The sequence below is a fragment of the Strix aluco genome, chromosome 8 (genome assembly GCF_031877795.1).
Source record: "Strix aluco isolate bStrAlu1 chromosome 8, bStrAlu1.hap1, whole genome shotgun sequence".
Classification (NCBI taxonomy): domain Eukaryota; kingdom Metazoa; phylum Chordata; class Aves; order Strigiformes; family Strigidae; genus Strix; species Strix aluco.
The window spans coordinates 18,215,109-18,234,367 of NC_133938.1; the positions used below are offsets into that span (position 1 = coordinate 18,215,109).

Sequence of the window (19,259 nt, forward strand, 5' to 3'; positions counted from 1 at the left end):
TGAGCAGATCACATGCACAGACACAGAACAGAGAACACAATCACATGGAAAAGAGTTAAAAACAGAATTTAGAAAGAAGTAGGACAGACAGTAGCAATCAGTCACAGGGCTCAGCCACACAAACATTGACCAGCAGCCTGCTTACATGCACACAGTTCTTTTTATTCCGTTTCTCAAATCCACCTCTATCTTTTTTGTTCTTCCCTGACCTACCTTTGTTCCTCCCTTCCATGTCTTTGGCCTTTTTCCCAAACATCTCATAATAATCCTATATAATTTTAACAGTGTCCTGTTCAATCTCAGTGTTTCCCTCTCAGACAGCTCATCATAAATCTTGTTCTCCTTTATGCAATAGTCCCCTTAGGTTGCATAGCCTACAAGAGAATTTAATTTATTGAATCCCTCGGTAGGTTTTGCACCAGAGAAACAGCTAAATCATTTACCTTTGATAGTCTTAGGAGTAGCTGATTCAGAAGTTTTGCACCAGGGCAACAGCTAAAACATTCACCTTTGATAGTCTTAGGGGCAGCTGATTCAGATGAATCAGGTTTTCTGGATCTTTGTATTTATTTTGAATAACCATTAGCCAGCTATTCCTGCAGTGATCACAAATCTATCTATTCTGCATGATTTCCTCCCTTCAGAGCTGCTTACTCAATAACATTTTCATTACCCATCTCATCTGGCCCAGCCAGATGCATTGGAAAGGGGTGAGAATCCACTTAGTGCATTCCTCAGCAACTCATCCTGCAGCAGGCATTGAGTCCTCAAGCAGAGATGATACTTTATAGTTTTGACTGCTGCATGTTTCAGGCCACCTGGGAAAATCAGTTTATTCCCACCACATTTGCATTGCATTGTTACCTAGGATAGCTTTTGGATTCTGTGCACATATGTGCTATTTTTTAATTCCTCTCATTTTTTATTTTGCATGCAGCAAAATGCATAGAGCTGTGCCCATGCATTTCCTTGCACGGGAAAAAATTTCAAATATGTTTTTTTCTTGAGAAGAGTCAACATCTGTGCCAGGTTGTGGTGAAGTGGCGGGCAGGCCCAGTGGCACTGGCAGTGGGTGCCTTCCAGCAGGAGCCCCTCAGACTGTAACAGCCCACAGGCTGGCCTGCTCCCATCTGCAGGGCAGCGTGATGCTGCTCCTTGTTCTTGTCACCAGCACAAGACTACGACCAGATTGAGCAGTGCAAAAAAGGCTGCAGAAAAGAGGCCGCTATGTTGCAAACGTGAGGCACACAGCCCTGAACGTATAGGAGAATGCTTATTATATAAATCTTATGTTCTATGCAAGAAACGTCTGGTCTGCACCAGGGTGCACATGTGAAGGGATGGGTGCACAAACAAGTTCGTACGAGGGCTATTTGGACCTTGAAATCACTGCTCTGCCCAAGCATAATGTATCTCTAGCTGAGAAGTCAGGGTGAAGCCGAAGGAAAGATTCCCTTTGGCGGGGAATAACCATTTTCTCTGCATGTATTTCTCCTGCGATGCTGGGGAGAGGAGGGAGCTGAGAGCTACCGCAGGACAGCTCATCAGGGAAAACTGCCGGCTGCCGTGCAGCACTCGCTGGAGCCCGTCTGAGGTGCAAGTACATTCGCATCTGCTGCCATCCAGAGCTCGGGGAGGGAAACTGCCTGACTGCTCTGCCGGACTTAGGTTTTAGTTTAATACAAAACTTGGACTCTGGACCTGGGTGAGTCAAATCTTCTTTTCCTTCAATGGGGTTTTTATTAATTTTCAGATGGGAAGAAATTGGAAGTTTTTGATGACATCCTGTCAGCCACTCGAGACCGAAAGGAGCCCTTTTTCCTCGACAAAATCAAACCCCAGGAGATAGTGGCTGTGCCCACCCTTACAACCTGAAACTTCACGCACAGCTTGTCCTCAGAGACGTTTTCCCAGGTTTTCTGTACCAGATGTGCTTATCGCCATCTCCCTCACATGCTTCCCCCCCCCCCTTTTTGTTTCTTTCAGGGTTATATAAAACATTAAGAAACTGTAAGGAACGAAATACTCTCTTCACACAGGACTTTGGGGGTTTTTTTTGCACAATGATGTGTCTGGGGCAAAGTCTGTTTCTTCCTCAAATCTTTGGCTGCATAGAGGAGCACACTGTTATCTTACAACTAACTTAAAATGAAAGTCTGTGTTTACCTGTGTTTCAATGCAGCCTGTTATAGGTGCTGAAATACGTTGTTTTGGGATTGAGATATAAATCAGCATTAGTACATTAGGTTCATTGAAGGCGGCATTACAGGGGTGGCATTGCTTAAATAAGCGTTTTATTTTGCAAAACCATTTGGCTTGCACAATGCAGCAGCCCCCGTTGGAAGCTGGCAGGGCCTCCTCACGCCCGGGGCTGTGGAGCTGCAGGGAAGCCACCTATGGCTCCCTCCCACCAGGCCCTGCCTGGCTTCTAGCTCTGCATAAGAATAGATTTTGGTGCACCGAGGGGTGTGTTTTCTGCAGCGGCCACTTCACCGGGGCCCATGGAGGGGGGGGTATGGGAGGGCAGAGATGCGGATGTTTCGCCACTACTAATCCTGGAGCTGCTTCAAGCCTGAGAGAGCGTAACGCCAGAACGCAAAATGGCGGCTGCCAGGGCCCAACATGGCCGCCGCGCAGCCTCCCTCATGACCCAGCCGATCCGGGGGCTCCGCGCCAGCGCCTCATGCGGCGTCGCCGCCGGTCCCGGGCCGCTTCTCTTTGCAGGTCGGCCTGCTCACGTGACGCGGCGCCCGGGCCAATCGCCGTGCGCCGTGGCCGCGCTGCCGCGCGCAGGTCCCTCCTCGCCGTGGTGGAAGGCGCCATTGAGAGAAGCCGGAGTCGTCGCCGGGTTGCCGCGGCCATCAGCCGTCTGGGAGAGCAGGGCCCGCCGCCGCCATGGACTACGGGGAAGGTGAGGGCGCACCCCCAGAGCAAGGGTAGGGCCCGGCCGCCGCCACCGCTGCCGCCGCGCGGCCCGGCCGTGTCTCAAAATGGCAGCGGCCGCTTTGTTCCGCGCAGGACGGAGTCCCCCCTCATCCACCTCCTCGTCCTCCTCCTCGCCGCCCCTCCCGGGTTGGGGGAGCTGCGGCGGCGGCCGGCGGCGGGAGGGCTGCGCGGGAGGAGGGCCCTCCCGGGGGGCGGTGCGGGCGGGCGGGCGGCGCGGGCGGGGGCGGCCCTCCGCGGGGCGAGGCGCCCTGGGGCGCGGGGCGAGCGGGGGGCGAGGGGGAGGCGGTGGGCGGGGGCGGCGCGGGCAGAGACGGGGGGAGCTCGGGGCGAGCTCCGTGAGGGGGTCGTGTCAGGAGACTGGAGATCCGACAGGAGAGAGAGCCGCCTCTTGTTGCGGCTCCCTGTCTCTCCCCTCCAGCTTTTGCTAAGCACTAAGTCATTCTCACTGACCCATCCTCTCCAGCTGAAGACAGAGATTGGAGATTCCCAGATACCCCCATGCATTGTGGTGTGAACATGCCCAGTGGGTCAGTCTCAGGTATGAGCTATAAATACGTCTAACCTGTAAAAAGCGTTGGGGCTGAACAGTCAGTGTTGACAAAAGCAAAAAATCAAACGGGTTATTAAAAGTACGTAACATGGTTTGACTGCACATGTTGTTTTTCTGGAGGAGTTATAACTGGCTGGGAGCGAGACTTGATTTTCATCTTGGGCATGTCAACATGAACTCCTGCACGTTCCAAATCAAAATTGTGAGATCAAGGAGTGGGGATGGGGGGGGAATACAGACTTTTCTTATGATGATGCTTTTTTGCATAAATCAGTATTTTGTTTTCTTATGGACTACTGTCTTTGATTCTTACTACCTCGATTGAACAGAAAGAGGATGTTTCCCCCTCTTGTACAGACACGGAAAAAACAGAACCTGGACATACTTGATTTTTTTCTTTTTTTTTTAAGTTTACTTTAAAGTTTAATTTAACAGTTTGGGAAGGAATATAGAAAGCATATAAAGTAAATGTGATACAGCAAAAGCTAGCTCTTATTTTTACGCTACCAAAAATACCTCATAGATACAACAAAAAAGAATGCATGTATTTTTGTAAGATTATTAAGATTATGAGTTTAGTAAGACTCAAGAAATTATTTGACATCTCTTGCCAGCACATAAGCAAGTACTAAAAGAATGTTAGTATAAAAACTTTACCATAAACTGTACCCAGGCTTCATTTACAGATGTCATCAAATAAGTGTTTGTTGTTGGATCTCTTGATACTCTTCCTGGCTGTTACATGCAAATAACAATAATCCAGACACACCTTTGATTGCAGTATGATCATTTTTATGATACATTCCTTGAGTCTTAGCTTTTTTGCCAATGATACTGTTTTGCATTTATCTTTCTCCATAGTAAAATAGTTAAAGTTATGGCCCTGTTTTTTTAATCTTCTGTATTGATTTCTAATTAAATGTCCTCTAGATTTTTAGTAGAAAAGGTTTTTCTTAAGTGGCAGTTTAAGTATTTTGTTGGAAATTTCTCTGTAGCCATTAACTAGAACCTGCTTTTCTGAGATTTGATGACAGTGGTATTAAAGTGAATCCAGGCTTATCCTGTGGGAAGTAACCAATCAAATGTATGTTGTACAATTAGATTGTTCCTTTCATGTACCTCTGTAATAATAGTTTTCATTGTGATAATTCAGCTTTTTATTATTCATAATTAAGTTTAATTATGATGTATGCAGCTTGAAACATTTAACATTAATGTTTATGCATTGTATGTACAGTAAGTACATTATATATACAGTAAGTACAGTAAGTAAATACATTAATAAGGCACGCATAAATCTTTGTCTTACCCCGATTCTGTACAGTGGGCTAAAGGCTATTTTTTTAGGGGTCCAGTAGATGGCGATAGAGGATGGATGTAGAGAGTTTTCATCTTTGCCCGGTTTTCATTTGAGTTCTTGGCAAGGTTCTTCCTGTTGGAAACTTTTAGCCAGTGTGAAGCACTTTTCGTTGGATGGCTGATGACCGCTGTAATTCCACCATTGTCCCTTGCTGCTACTCGGTTTGAGACAGAGACGACATGGCTTGTGGAATAAATTCTGTTAATGTTAATAGAAATATTACTGACTATTCATGTTAATATTTTGATTACTGTAACTTGTGCTTTTAATCTGCAAGGAGAAATGGCTTTTGCTGCTATTCCTAAAATTCATCTACATTGTTGGATTGGTTCCTTGTTTTGCATGGGACTTAATGATGTGTTAAAACTTCAAGGTTGTGATCTTAAAGGAGGCATAGTGTTATGAAAAATGTAATGTGCCTGGAGAGAATGTTGTTTAGTATTGCACAATGGATCCTTAAACTTGTTGTAGTCATTATGGATTATGAATTTAAAATATAGGGAAATTTAACTTGTTTCAAACCAGTACTTCTGGTTTTTTATTGCTTAAAAGTTATTTTTATTTTACTGAAGTTTTTTTAAATTTATTATTTATTACTGCAAGATCTTTCTTCTTTCTCATCTTCCTAGCCTTTTAATGTGCTCCATAGGGAGAACACTAATGAAAATTGTTTCTTTGTGCTGTGAATACAATTTCGGTGTTCTCTATTCAAAAGAAAAAGCTTAAAATCAGAGTCCTTTGTACCAAGGGATTCCGAGTCTTATCTACTACGTGTTTAACTTCCTAGTTATTTTCCTAAGGAAAATTTGATTTTTCTTCACTATTAAGATTTATTTTGCAGCTATTTTAAACGATCTTTCCACCAGATAATGGCCTTTTTTTAAAATCCGAAGGAATACATATACATTAACATTTTAATTTGTAAATGGAACTTGTCTTTCAGTGTCCCATTCTTTTTTATTTTAGAGGTAATATATCTTTTTTTTCCCTTTGACGTAACTCCTCTTCCCTCTCCCCTGCACCAGTAGACTTTTAAATATGATCTAGAAATGAAAAGTGAGATTGTTCTTTGCAATTCTATTTCTGTACTTCAGTTCAACAGCTCATTCATCCACACTGTATTTATACAAGGGGCTGCAAATACCAAGACCTGATCTATTTGTTCAACAAACTCTGTTTCAGATACTTTGTCAGTGCCTTTATCAGTGCAGATACTTACTCCTTCGTTTTTAAACTTTAGGAGCAAATATGAACCACTTTTTTTTTTTTCCCTCCTCTCTTTCACTCTCTAGTATTCATAGATACACAGATACAATATTTCTTCAAAGGTTTCTTTGATAAAGTTACTATTTAAACTTAAATGAAGTACTACACTTCCAAATTCTCAGTTTGAGACACTGCAATTCCTGGTGTTTTTTCTCTAGTGCTTAAGCATGTGTTCTCTTACTATGTGAAACCAGTTTTGCAATCAGTCAGAATAGTTTGCGCAAACAGGCAACTTCTGCCTATCTCCACTGGTAGTGACAGCAAAAGCTAATGTAACAGTGAATGGGGAGCAAGTTACAGGCAGAGAAAATTGATCTGTGCAGATACAGCTTTTTTAATGCTTCATGTCCATCTGTCTTGCTTTAGTTAGTAGAAGAATCAAAAGTGTGAAAGAGGCCAGTGCGAATGGATTTTGATATCTGTGCTTGTGAGGTTTGTCAACTAGTAAGCTATTTGCCTTGAGATTGTAATAATTAAAGCTGTGCGAGTGATTATTATTGAGCTACTACATTCAAAAATTGAAATAGTTTTATTTTTGTTCACCTAAGTGAGTATTGACTGTCTTCTTGTACATTTTCCCCCTTTTTAGGATAAAGCCTATCTGGAGAACAGACTTTCAGAGTAAAGAAAAGCTTAATGCCTGAAGAAGTACTGCACTTCTTAATTTGAATGCAGTATCTTTGTCAAGCTCTGGGCATGAAGTGTAAAATCTATAAATCTTCAATAAAGTTTGCAGCTGACAGAATGACTGAACCAGGAGGCCAGTGGTTGGAATGATAGCTCAGCAGTCTGGAACAGTTAATGAAATGGTTGGAAGGAGATCATAAAATCACCTTCATTAGATCAGGTCAAAGATATGTCTCTCCCACCTCACCTCACCAGTATCCTGTATGTCACTGTCCATTTGGGGATGTGGAAGGAATAGTACAAGTACTGCTTTGGTATATTTATATGCCTTCACTGGTTTGCAGCTTGGGACCTTTCTGAACCAGAGACGTAGTCTTTGTGTTTAACATCCTTTTAATTTCTTGTCAGTGGATTTATCCACTTTTTTTCTTAAATCCATGCAAATTTCTAGTAACTTCTTGTCACAGAGCAGTTCTAGGACTTAAGTATCTGCTTTGTGAGAAAGGATCAAATTAATTTTTTTAGCTTGTTATTTTTCAGTTTCATTTGCTACCTCCAGTTTCTTGGTAGAAGAAAATCATGCAAGTGATCATCCCTCTTCACTTTCTTGTACCTTTTGTATCTCCTGTTAAACCTTTTCAAACGTGAGTGTATTATAATACAGGTAAATGCAGTGCAGTGAGTCTGGAAAGGATGAGTAAGTTGTTCACTGTTAGGGAGGAGATGGTCATGTCTTAAAGGCAGTGATTTGAGGATTTAGGGACTGGCATAGTTCTACAGCAAGACTGCTGATGTGAGATGACATGAACTGTGGATGAGTAAGGACAGCGTTGAGCAAAAGTGGTTGTCAGAAGTTATCCTGTGCTTGTAAAACATTTTAGTATTTCCTTTCATGCTAAAAATTTTAGACTAAAAATTTATTTCTAAAGTATGCTTCAAACATTTTCTGGAAGAGTTCTTCTGAGTGTGAATGTTTTTGTGTTTTTTTCACTAGCGAACTTCTGGTATATGGACAACACTGGTCACTAATTACTACACTGTAATAGAATTAGATTGCAGTGGCAGAGATCTTGCAGTATGTTGTGTTCTTCCTTGTTGAATGATTTGATTCACCTCTTCAAGTCTTAACCGAATTATTTTTGTGCCATCTCAGAGTTTGTAAATAATAGGGAGCAGGTGAAACTAAGGTAAATTATTGGGTGCTTTCTGGTCAGATATTTCAGTTTTCAGAATGTCAGTGTCTTTTGAATAATATACTGTATCAAAAAAACCTCCTTTTTGTATCTGGGATCATGTAACCTTAATTTCTGTGAAACTGAATTTATTTTATTGACTACCTTACTCTTTTTGCATCTTTATGTAGGCAGTCTTGAGGGTACTCCATTGGATTAGGTGATAGATCATTCAGTCACACCAGAGAGGAATATTAGATGCTGCAATTGGAAGGCTCTGCCATTGCTTTAAAGAGTAACTTTTTGCAGTTTAAGTTGATGCTGTGTGGTGCTACATGATTAGTATTTTGAGAAGGTTTTTTTGTGCTTTGCTACAGAATCTTTATTGCATGCTTGAAATACGGAAAGGTGCAGTGTGACTTCCATGTTCAAAGTTTTTTTGATTCAGAAGTATCACTTTTAATTTTTTAGAAAGTACCTATGATCATTAGAAGAAAAAAAAATCAGGAGGAGATCTTAATTTGTTCGAGTCTATTCAGGCAGGCTAAGAACATCTGTGTAAAAGTGATACAGTCAGCTCAATACCATTTGCAGAATTCTTGTTTACAGATGTGAGAAAGTAAATGACAGTGGCTGCCTGGTGCTAACAAGAAGCAGGTACAAACAGGAAATGATATATATTTTTTCATCGCTACAGTTATTTTCCTGGAATGATATGCATAGAGAATTACTATGTTTCTTTGAACAGGAAAACTTAAGACTTCAAGTAAGCCTATGGTCCTGTTACCTTCTGGAAAAGTCAATGGTTTACACTTGGAGATTTTGAAATGTATAAAATACTCTTGTCAGAGTGGGCAAGTCTTGGTTTTTGTTTTTATCCTTCCTGTGTTCACTGTTTTTCTTCTCTGCTTTACCTTTTCTGTGAGGCTTGACTTCCCTGACTTTCTCTGTATTATCCAGAAGTTAGTGTTGGTTGGTACAGGGAAGCAGTTTTGGTCACTAGAATGCCAGTGAAGTGCAAATTGAGAACGTTACAGGAAGGCAGTGGATCATACTCGTTATGCAGATCTACGACACTGTTTTAGTGCTTTGAATTGGAGTGGTTATTTAACCAGAACGTTTACATAGGACTTCCAGTGTTGAGGAGGATGTTGGTTCTTTTGCCAGACTTCGTTACAATATATAAAGATGTCATGAAGTGGCATCAGTTCAGCTATGAAATACCAGTATCTTAGTGCAGCTAGTGAACTGCAACTTGGTGGTGATTTGGGTGGATTTTTGTTTGTGCTAGATGGGAGAAAATTCTTTTGTTTGTAGCTTATATACAGAGTCTGCACTGCAGTGTGACAGTTTGTAACCTTGGCCCAGAGTCTCTGTCAGTGTGAGTGAAGGTTTCTTAGGGTGTTGGATAGAGAAGGCGAATGCCCGTGAGCTGTGTGTATTGTTAAAGGGTGGGAAGTAGTCTTAATTCTCCGCTAACTTCTGACATGTTCTATGTAGGGCTTCTCCATTTAATTCTCTTAATTTAACTTGCGTCTGAATTCCAGCTGATGAAACAATAATGCTGAGTTACCCACTACTGGGAAAAAATATGAACTTGATTTCAGTTAAGAGGTGCTCAAATGATGACAAAGACACATGGCTTCCCTAAGCACAGTGTCAAAATTGGTTTGCAACTGGCAGTTTTGTATTTTGTTTGTGAGCTCTGTGGGAAAGAGTAAACCTTTTACTTAAGAATTTAAACTAGATTAATTAATAAGACTTCTTGCTTGCTTTCTTTATAAACATTTTTCTGCTCTTTTTTTAGACATGGACCGTGATTATGGGCATGGAGGCTATGGTGGCCCACGATCCATGGACTCTTACCTTAACCAATCTTATGGGATGGAGAGTCATGGAGGTGGAGGCGGAGGAGGTGGTGGTGGTGGTAACAGGTAAAATAATCCTTCAGTTGTCCCAAGATTTGATCAAATCCAATTTAAGTTTAAATCATTCTGTCTTCTAACTTAAGTGTTCCTGAGGCATGTTGTTATGATTTTGTATGAACACTTCCGTTCTGAGTCTTCATGTTTGATAAATACTGGCAAATACTAAACTGTAAGAGCTAGATTCTTGTAATAATCAGCTTTTTTGTGGAAAAGTTTGACAGTGAAACAATGCGTCTTTGAATGAAAATGGAAAAAGTTTTATTTTTCAGTAATGGCTAGCAATTTGTAGCTGATTGGCCTGACATACCATTTCTGCCATAGCAGACTAGACCTAACTGGTTTAGTGCCTTAGACTGAATCTATCAACATTCCGTTTTCAAGGAACATTTAGGGTGTGTGTTCTTTGGTTTGAATGTGCAGTGCTCAAATGATCTTGGTATTGAATTTGAAAGTCATGTCCAGATTATTTCATTGGCAGGTACTGATTACACTCAAAACTGTGTGCATGTTCTGGGCTGCTTTGTAAGATGGATTGGTCTAAAAATAAAAATTCTGATGCAGTGGTCTTAAGTTGTGTATTTAATGCTAGGATACTGTTACTCTTGCTCTTTCAGATAAAAACAGTAGGGAGCAGCTGATTTGATTAAGGTCTTAATATCGTATTCAAAGAAGCATGCTTTTCAGAGCAGTGATTCTATCTTGGAGGAAATAAAATGTGAAGAAAACTTAGATATCTGATGGTTTTCTTGTGTGCGCCCTTGAATTCTTGTCTGGCTGTAGCCAGACTACTGTATGATTCTTGCTGTAGTCGCTGTGGTGCCACTGGGCAGGGACAGTACTAAGTAGGAAGGCTGGAAAAGTGTTGTGTTTTGCTGCATGGTTCTGTTAAACATTTTATTTAAGTATAATTTGTTTAATGATAAATGTTAAGATTCACTTAAAAGTCTGAGCAGAGATTCAGGAATGAGCTGTACCTACCATATAGTAATCTGCATATGATTGAGGTTGAATGACTACTTGAACACCGAAATGTCTCTTGCCATGTAACGTTAATATTGTGCATGGGCTCTTTCTGTAGAGAGTGTCATTTTCTGTGTAGCTTTAGGTCTTCTGAGACTATTTTAAAATGAAGGCATTTACTTACTGTAGATACAGTTAGTAGTTTGAGTCTGTTCTAGTTTATATTTTATCAATCAAGGGGTTGTCTTTCCCAACTCCTGCTGAATCACCCTATTATAACCCTACAGGGACACTAATGTGTTTCCCTTCCAAGTGGTTACAAATATTGTTGATTTCTATCCTAACACACATCCCCCCCCACCCCCAGGCAAAGCAAACTCTTGGTATATAACTAAAGATTTCAGCTTCTGGTTACTCTACTCTGAAATTCCAAGGACTGTTTGTGTCCACTGTGCATGCATTGAGTAGAGTTTCAAAATCCTGAGTTGCTAGACTTAATGGTCTGCAGGTGAAAGATGGATACACTGAAGGTCATGAACTCTTTGATTGGGAGACTGAATTTTACAGGGAAGAAAATTTCCAAAAAATACAAATATGAATGGAAGAGCATGTGTATTTTACGTTTAAAATTAGAACTGTTGAGTGTTTAAGACTCACATCTGTACCACTAAAATTTTTTTTACTATTTTTTTCCTCAGTTCAGAACTAAGCCACCTTTTAACTGCTGTTTAACTGTTAGACTATGAGGGCATGATTTTGAAGAAAGGGTAGTTTGACAAGCTTATGAATGTCTGCAGGTGATGATGTTCGTGAGACTAGGGCTGGGCTCTAATAATGTTTTAATAAATAAATGTTGCCGAAAATTTTAAGTAAACAAAGTTCAGGCATACTGAACTTTAGAATTGTTTGTAGCAAAAATGGCTCAGATAGCTTTCTATCTGGTCATAGTGTGACTTGCCCAGCCCTAATCAAGATTAAACAATAACACAACTGTACAGACCAGTTTAGTAATAAATTGATTTTAGTTGATAAATGTCACCTGATAACTTGTCTTTTGAAATGTATAACATTAGTAAGCTTACTTTTTTTTCTCCTCACTGTGCAACTTTTCCAGGTTTGGACCTTATGAGTCTTACGACTCCGGGTCTTCTCTGGGTGGGCGAGATCTGTACAGATCTGGCTATGGTTATAATGAACCCGAACAAAGCCGCTTCGGAGGTAGTTATGGTGGTCGATTTGACAACTCCTACCGGAATAGCCTTGACTCTTTCGGAGGTAGAAACCAGGGCGGGTCTAGCTGGGAAGCACCTTACTCCCGTTCAAAATTGAGGCCTGGGTTTATGGAGGACAGAGGAAGAGAGAGTTACTCTTCCTACAGCAGTTTTTCTTCACCCCATATGAAGCCTGCACCTGTAGGCTCTCGGGGGAGAGGAACGCCTGCTTATCCTGAAAGTGGATTTGGAAGCAGAAACTATGATGCTTTTGGAGGACCATCAACAGGCAGAGGCCGAGGCCGAGGAGTAAGTACAGAATCTTTTCAGATTCTTTTCACTAGACACTCTTTTAAACCCTTTCAAGACCACTGCTTTAAAATGAATGCACTGTTCAGTACAGTGTGGGTTTTTTGTCCAAGCAAACTATCATGGTTGACAATGTTGTTTACCCCCTTGAAGCTTCTTCAAGTAGAACCCAGTCCCTCTTTCTGTTGAAAGTAATGAGTAATAGAAGACTAGTTGATAAGGTTTGTTAAATCTCTCCTTTTGTTTGAAAGGTGAAGATAAAAGTAATAGGTTTGGTCTAAAAGGGATTAAAAGGACTTGCATTTTTCCTTGTAAACACTAGCATCTTTGCTGCTGGTGGGGAAATTCTTGAATATTGTAAAAGTTTAATTCAAAGTCTTTTGAAGTTTTGAGTAGGTTAAAGGTGCAATGTATAAGCAAAAAATAAAACCCAGGTTGTGAATGCTAGAGTAGTTTTTGTTTCCTGTAATGGTAAAAGTTTTAGCTAATTCTTTAATATGTTGAACACATGCTTTATCAAACATCAAGTCTTCTTTTAAGCTTAATTCTTACTCTGACTTGTGTATTGGAAGGGTGACGGGGAGGAAATGGCAAAGGTGGGTGGCTAGCAGTTACAGTGATTCTTTTTCAAAATTAAAGCATGGTTAAAGGGGCATCATCAACTTGAAATCAAGTCCTTTCACAGAATTGAGAGTAATTTCCAGATAGTGTGCCTAGTCCTGCTACTTGTAGTTATTTTGTTTTGAAGACTTATGTTCTAACTCCTTTTCAGTGGATTCCTTTCCAGTGTAGGATGTAAAAACTGTATGTCCAAGAATCAGCAAGATTAACTGTACACAAAATAGTGGATCACAGTTTGGAGAAGCAACGCTTGATGATAAATGAGTTAAGGGGGGGGAAAAAAACCCGAACAAACAGAAAACCAGAAGAGGATTTAAAAAAAATCCTGACAGAAGTACTAACTTTTAAGTTGATGGTGTCTCTTTATCTTGGTTTTATAATCCCAATTCTGATCAAGTTTTTTTATAAGCACGAAGAGTTCAGTGAACACTTTTCTGCCTGTGCCTCTAGGTGTAACTTATCTTTTAAAATTCTTAAGTGTGCCATATTTCTTTGGGAAGCAATTCTTTAGCATTAAACCATACAACTTGTTTGTAGCTTGAAGTGTAGAGGAAGATTATTTTTTTACTGGGTCTTTTAAATGCCTAACTGTGTGGTGGTTTTGTTCCAGAAAGTTTACTTTGCAGCATTCTTGAGTACTATAGTTGCCATATTCAAATTTTAGCTTAGATTTGCACATGGCTGCTAGCTAGCGTGTAGCGTGGTATGAGAAATAGATTCTAATCTTTATGTTTCTCTGCTTGTGAAGCTGAAAGTGTTAGGTTCTTAAGCTTGGATGCCATCCTTTCAGAACTCATTTAGATCTGAAAGTTTTGTGCAGTTACAACCAAGTAGCCTTATTTCTTTTTTGTTTTGCTCTTGAAATTTATCTTTTTAGTCTTTTATGTAATAAAGGAGAATGTAAAGGCTAAACTACTTACCATATGTAAAATGCATTGCACCTTTAATAGATAGACTGTCTGTTTAAAAAAAAAAGTACCTGAAATTATCCAAGTGCATACTTCATGTCAGATTTATATGTGTACAGTGTAAATGTACATGCTAGATAGTTCTATAACTATTTCAACTAAATAAATTAACATGGAGATCTTGTGCATGGACTTTGATTAAGAAAAGTGCCTGTTTTGGTACATTCTGCCTGTCATTCAAAATGTGTTAAAAAAAAGTCATATTTTTCACAAAGTATTTGAAGTTATTTTTATGTTCTTTTAACGTAACAAAAACATTGAAGTTATTTTTACATTCTTTTAACTTTGATAGTGTAATACTAATTCTCTTCTCATGGCAAAACAAATATTTCTGCTTATCCGAGTCACCCATCCAGTCAGTGGGCTCTCTTCTGCCCTTTATTAATCAAATAAGTGAGTTAATATTAAGAAGTATGTTAGAACTTCTGAAAATATTGCAGCTACTTAAAATATCTCTCTTCAGATCACTCATTTATTCCATGCTGTCAGAGGGGTAACTTTCATAAACAAGTGTCCACAAATGACTGTACAGCATTTTAGAAATAATAGAAAGGTTTAGTCTTTCAACTGAATTTTCATTCCTATTGCTGCCATGTTTTTATATCACTCCCTCCAGGCCCAATTTTTAAATTCTGAATGTATTGAACTCAGTGTAAAGATAAAGAAAGAATGAGCTTCCTTCAATTAATTGCTGTTTCACATTGGACAGCAGCCTTTACTTATTTTTCAAATCACTGCTAATCATTTGGCATAAAGAAGTTTGCTTTTTTTTTTAAAAAAAAATTTTTGACTACTCACTGAAGTGTCAAAACCTGGGTTGGTTAGCTCTGTTTTCTCCCAGAGGGAGAAGTCGTTCATCATCTAGAGAATCTGAAGAGAGGAGCCAAGATGTTAGGCTGAGATAAGAACTCAGCTAGACGTGTTCATTGTCTGGACAATGGTTCTGAATAAGCAGAAACACAGTTTATACATATGTATTCATTCTACTGGACAACACCCACAAAGCCATTGCATAACACAACATCAAACCAGGAGCTTAAATTTCCCCTGCATTTTGCTCTAGAATGCAGAGTTTACTTAGTTCACAGTTTTATTGTACCAAGTAATTGTTTTATTTTCATTGATTTCATATACTAATACTTTTCTCTTAATTTCACAAATTTTCAGCATATGGGAGACTTTGGAGGAATGCACAGACCTGGAATTGTTGTTGACTATCATAACAAACCCAGTCCTGCAGCAGTTGCTGCAAGAGGAATAAAAAGAAAAATGATACCACAGCCATATAACAAACCTGGTGGGACATTTATCAAGAAGCCCAAAATGACAAAACCTATTTTGAAGCTGAGCCAGAAAAAATCACCTAGTAAGTAACGAGTGCCAAAATTAACTTAAAATCACTATTTTTTTAATTAATTGGGAATTATTTTGGTTTAATATTCAGAAAGAAGGCTGTATGTGCGGTTTTGTAGTTCTTTGTTTTCTACCTTTGAAGTACTCCACAATAGATTTTATGAATTTACTCCTCTAGCTCTTCTACTGCAAAGATAATTTGCTGAATGAAATTGATTATTTTGATGTGTTTAAATATGTGCTGCTGAAGACTGTTTCATTCAGACTTTATAATGATAACTTCCTAGAGGGAAATTTTCACCACTGAAAATAAATAATTTCATATCTCAGGTTGCCTTAAGTGACAATGCCTGACAAATATTAAAATGTGCCCTTGCATGAGCCTTGGCCCTGCTGTCCAAATACTTTGACAGATATAAAAAATAGTACATCAACTACAGTGCAGCTAAAATAAAGGGATAAGGTGTGGGTGGAGAGGAGAGGGAATGGTGGGCAAACTGAGAAAACAGTGAAAATTTTACAGAGTAATTTATGAAAGGCAGAGAGAGATTGCTCCTTCTTGTAAATGAAAGGCTGTAATGAAATGTGATAGATATATGATAGATAAACTGGAAATACAAATTGCAAAGTACTAGTGGTGCTTGATTTGTTTAGCTTCCATAAAGATGTCCTACAACTCTAGTAATTTAGATACTGTAGGCAAAGCTGTAGGAAAAAAATCACTAATGAGGTTTGAATAAATTACTTGCTTTGAGGGAATGTAAACTTGAGTATTAAATATTACGAACAGTATGTACATCAGTCAAATTTTAGTTTTTTGTGCTTCTAATTTTCTCAGTAATTTGGATCTGCAGTTTTTTATATAGTTTGGTTTCAAATCACACCTGAAAAACATTTAAAATTACTTTAGCTCAAAGCTTGCAAAGTATATGCACAGACTTGGCAGAAACTTCCACATTAAAATTTTATTTTTGATTTTGTAATTCTAGTTTACTGTGTTACAGAACTGTTCCTTTAACTTTAGAGTACTGTAAAAATTTCAGGCGTTGGGCGTATAGAATATGTTCCTCTGCCTTTTGTATAGGGAACATTGTTGCTGGACTTGCCAGCTTTGTTGTGATGAAATGGCATCTGTAAAATACACATCCAGGTGTACCAGACTTGCATTTCAAAGTTCTCCCTCTTAGCTCTTCTCCTTTCACTACTTTTGTAGGTTCTCCTTTTCTGAACTACCTTCAGACAGAGCACTTCTAATTTATTATCTGTTCCCCCACACTGATTTCCACAATCCAAGGACCAATGTACTACATAATATTGAAGTTACTTTAGAAGTGGAGTAGATAATGCCTATTAGAATGTACTTTTAATCAACCCGTCTTGTGTCTCTGAGACTGGGGGGAAGAAACTGTTGGTTGGCTTAACAATTTTCTGAAACCTTTAAGTTTCAGAATGCTCTAAGCCATATCATGTAGTTGAAAACTAAAAGTGGGCGACAACTAATAGAAAATTGGATGCAATTGGAATACAATATATGTATGAAAATATATCTCAAAATTATATTGTCCTTTCAGTCTTGCCTTTCTTATTTTGTGGAGTTAGATATAGGTGATTGCTTCTAGAAGGCTATTTAGTTTATATTGCTAAGGAAAACTGTTTATACACTTAGTATTAATACTAAAATATGATAAATTGTAGATGTAGACTGTCCTAGCTGCATAATAAGATGATTTTTTTCCTAAATGTGTTATTGCCTTAAAATGAATTGACAGTGACAGCACTTTTGCATTATTTATTTCTTCCTCATTTTATGTTTATAGACATGAAGACATCTTTCCAGGATTCTACTATAGAGGTAAAGATTCCCAGAACTGGAAAATACTTGTGATTCTTTCAGACGTTTGCACAGTATACCTTAAGGTGTATAATTATTAAGCTAGAGTTATAAAAATTAAGCTCTTAAGTTTAGAAAAACTTATATTGATTTTTTTTTTCTTCACTTTATGTAAAACTGTCTTTATTTTAGTGGCAGCCTGAAATCCTTACTGATTTTGAGTGAGAGAAACAGCTTGTGCAGATAGCCTGGAAAATGAATTTTAAAGTGTATTTGTAGACCCTGCCTATTGTAATGCATAAAGAGTTGTCATATGAATACTTCTCATGTTGTCATAGGTAGTCAGCCTGAGTTTGTACACATATGACTTGCTTGGGTGGGTTGGGAAATGAAGTAGAAGATGACATGGAGATTACTAAACAGTAGTGAGGAAGAATGGATAAGATGCACATCAAGGAGAGAGGGTAGATTAAAAAAGAACCAGTGTTAACAGATGTTCTCTGATGGGGTACAAGTTAATTCTCACCTACAGAAAGATCAGTTGCAACAATATGTAAGAACGTGATTAGTAAGCTAACTGTGCATATATATGTGTGTGTGTATATATTGGTTCCAAGCTGAAGGACTGAAATGATATTTTCCTTCTTTCTGAGTGGAGGTATTAACATATTCTCAACTAAGTATTTAAAAGTCTGAATCGGAAGCCAGAATGTGTAGAAGACAATTTTGATTGTGGAACTAATTCACAAACACTTCAAGGCCTTAAGGAGAAATGCATACTTGAAGTGTTTGTACACTGATAAAAATAGCAAGTAACAGATTATTGGAAATAAATTGCACTGTCTTTTTCTGGATTTAGAATGGCATTGCTTTGGTTTTTTTTCTTATGAAATTTATGGATTTGACTTTATTAGGAAATTGAAGTGGACACCAGTGGTGCGGTAGTAATATATGAAGATTTTACGAGAGACGCTTATGATCTTGGATATCAGACTTTTGGAGGTAAGTCAGTTTGCTTTGTCAGGTAAGGTATTGTAGGTATTGTATTTGTGTGATTTTGAATAGATTAAGTAAGCGTGTATGTATGACCTCTGGTAGTTACTGAGTAGCATGAGTTTTTTTCTAAAGAGTTTATAAATTCAGGCCATGGAGAAGATTGTAACGTCCACCCATCACTTGTTTGTTCTTCACGTGTTTATTGTCTCTCTGCTTTCTGATCATCTCTGTACGTTGTTGTTTGACTTGTTTTAATTTTTGTGAAATTAAATGGACTTCTATGCTTACTGCCATTCCATTGCTTAAATGTTGTTTATCCCACTGGTTCATCAACATATCCTGTGTGGCTCATCCCACTGGTTCATCACACATATCCTACTATCTGACCAACCTCACCCTTAAATCCTAGGTGAGTCACTTCTATAAAAGTTTATTTAGTTAATTTGGAGAGCTGCTCTCAAGCACACAGGGTCCATTTCATGTGCAGTCTTAATGAAACAGGTTAATTATTAGTTTACATAAAATCAGTTAAAGTGTATATTAACTGTAGTGATTTCAAACACATACACAAAGAAATCCAGTGTTAAGGCTGAAACTATTTTTAGTCTACTTTCCCTGGTGTGCTGCCCTATTGCGTATGTATTATAATCTGGTGGTAAGGAGTGCTGGAAATTGGCAGCCAACTGATTAGTTTCTTTTCTTGAAATAGTAAATTTTAAAAGGAATTTTTTTTAACTGTGTGGGTTCTCTAATTTTTAAGAGTTTGCATAAGTGCACTGAAGGAAAGTGGGAGCCATTCTGGGGAGTCCCAGTTTATATGTAGATTCAGGTTTCTATTCCCCAGCTTGTAACAGGATGAGCACTGGAATTTGTGAGCTTGAGGGGTAAGATACAGGCCATTTCACTCCACAGAATGTCATACCAGATGATTTTTACAGCAATAAAACAAGTGATCCTTTGCATGTTTCCAGGGTTGGGGATAAGGCACTAAGTAAAATTTAAATCCTGAGATCAATGATGGGAATTGCTTCTGTGGGTGGGTGGTTGTTTTTTGTTTTCATACTGAATTTAAAAAAATACATAACTTTTGGATAGGAGTTTTTCTCCTCTCTGCATCAGAGTAATTTTTGAAACTTTCCTACAAAATAAAAAACCTTGGGG

General features: G+C 38.8%; 1 protein-coding gene across 3 annotated transcripts in view; it reads left to right on the plus strand.

Moving 5' to 3' along the window:
* The first annotated feature begins 1,753 nt into the window (after window positions 1-1,753).
* Window positions 1,754-19,259, plus strand: part of ZNF326 (zinc finger protein 326) — a 30,297-nt gene continuing 12,791 nt past the window's right edge. The window contains exons 1-7 of one of the 3 annotated variants that reach the window (XM_074832448.1): window positions 1,754-2,911; window positions 3,410-3,484; window positions 9,729-9,855; window positions 11,924-12,329; window positions 15,086-15,284; window positions 17,089-17,123; window positions 18,017-18,104. In XM_074832448.1, coding sequence (XP_074688549.1) covers window positions 2,896-2,911; window positions 3,410-3,484; window positions 9,729-9,855; window positions 11,924-12,329; window positions 15,086-15,284; window positions 17,089-17,123; window positions 18,017-18,104 — 946 coding nt within the window. In that variant the 5' untranslated portion in view covers window positions 1,754-2,895. Of the gene's footprint in view, window positions 2,912-3,409; window positions 3,485-6,711; window positions 6,970-9,728; window positions 9,856-11,923; window positions 12,330-15,085; window positions 15,285-17,088; window positions 17,124-18,016; window positions 18,105-19,259 lie in introns of those variants that run through there. The other 2 variants (XM_074832449.1, XM_074832450.1) reach the window with 2 other exon arrangements.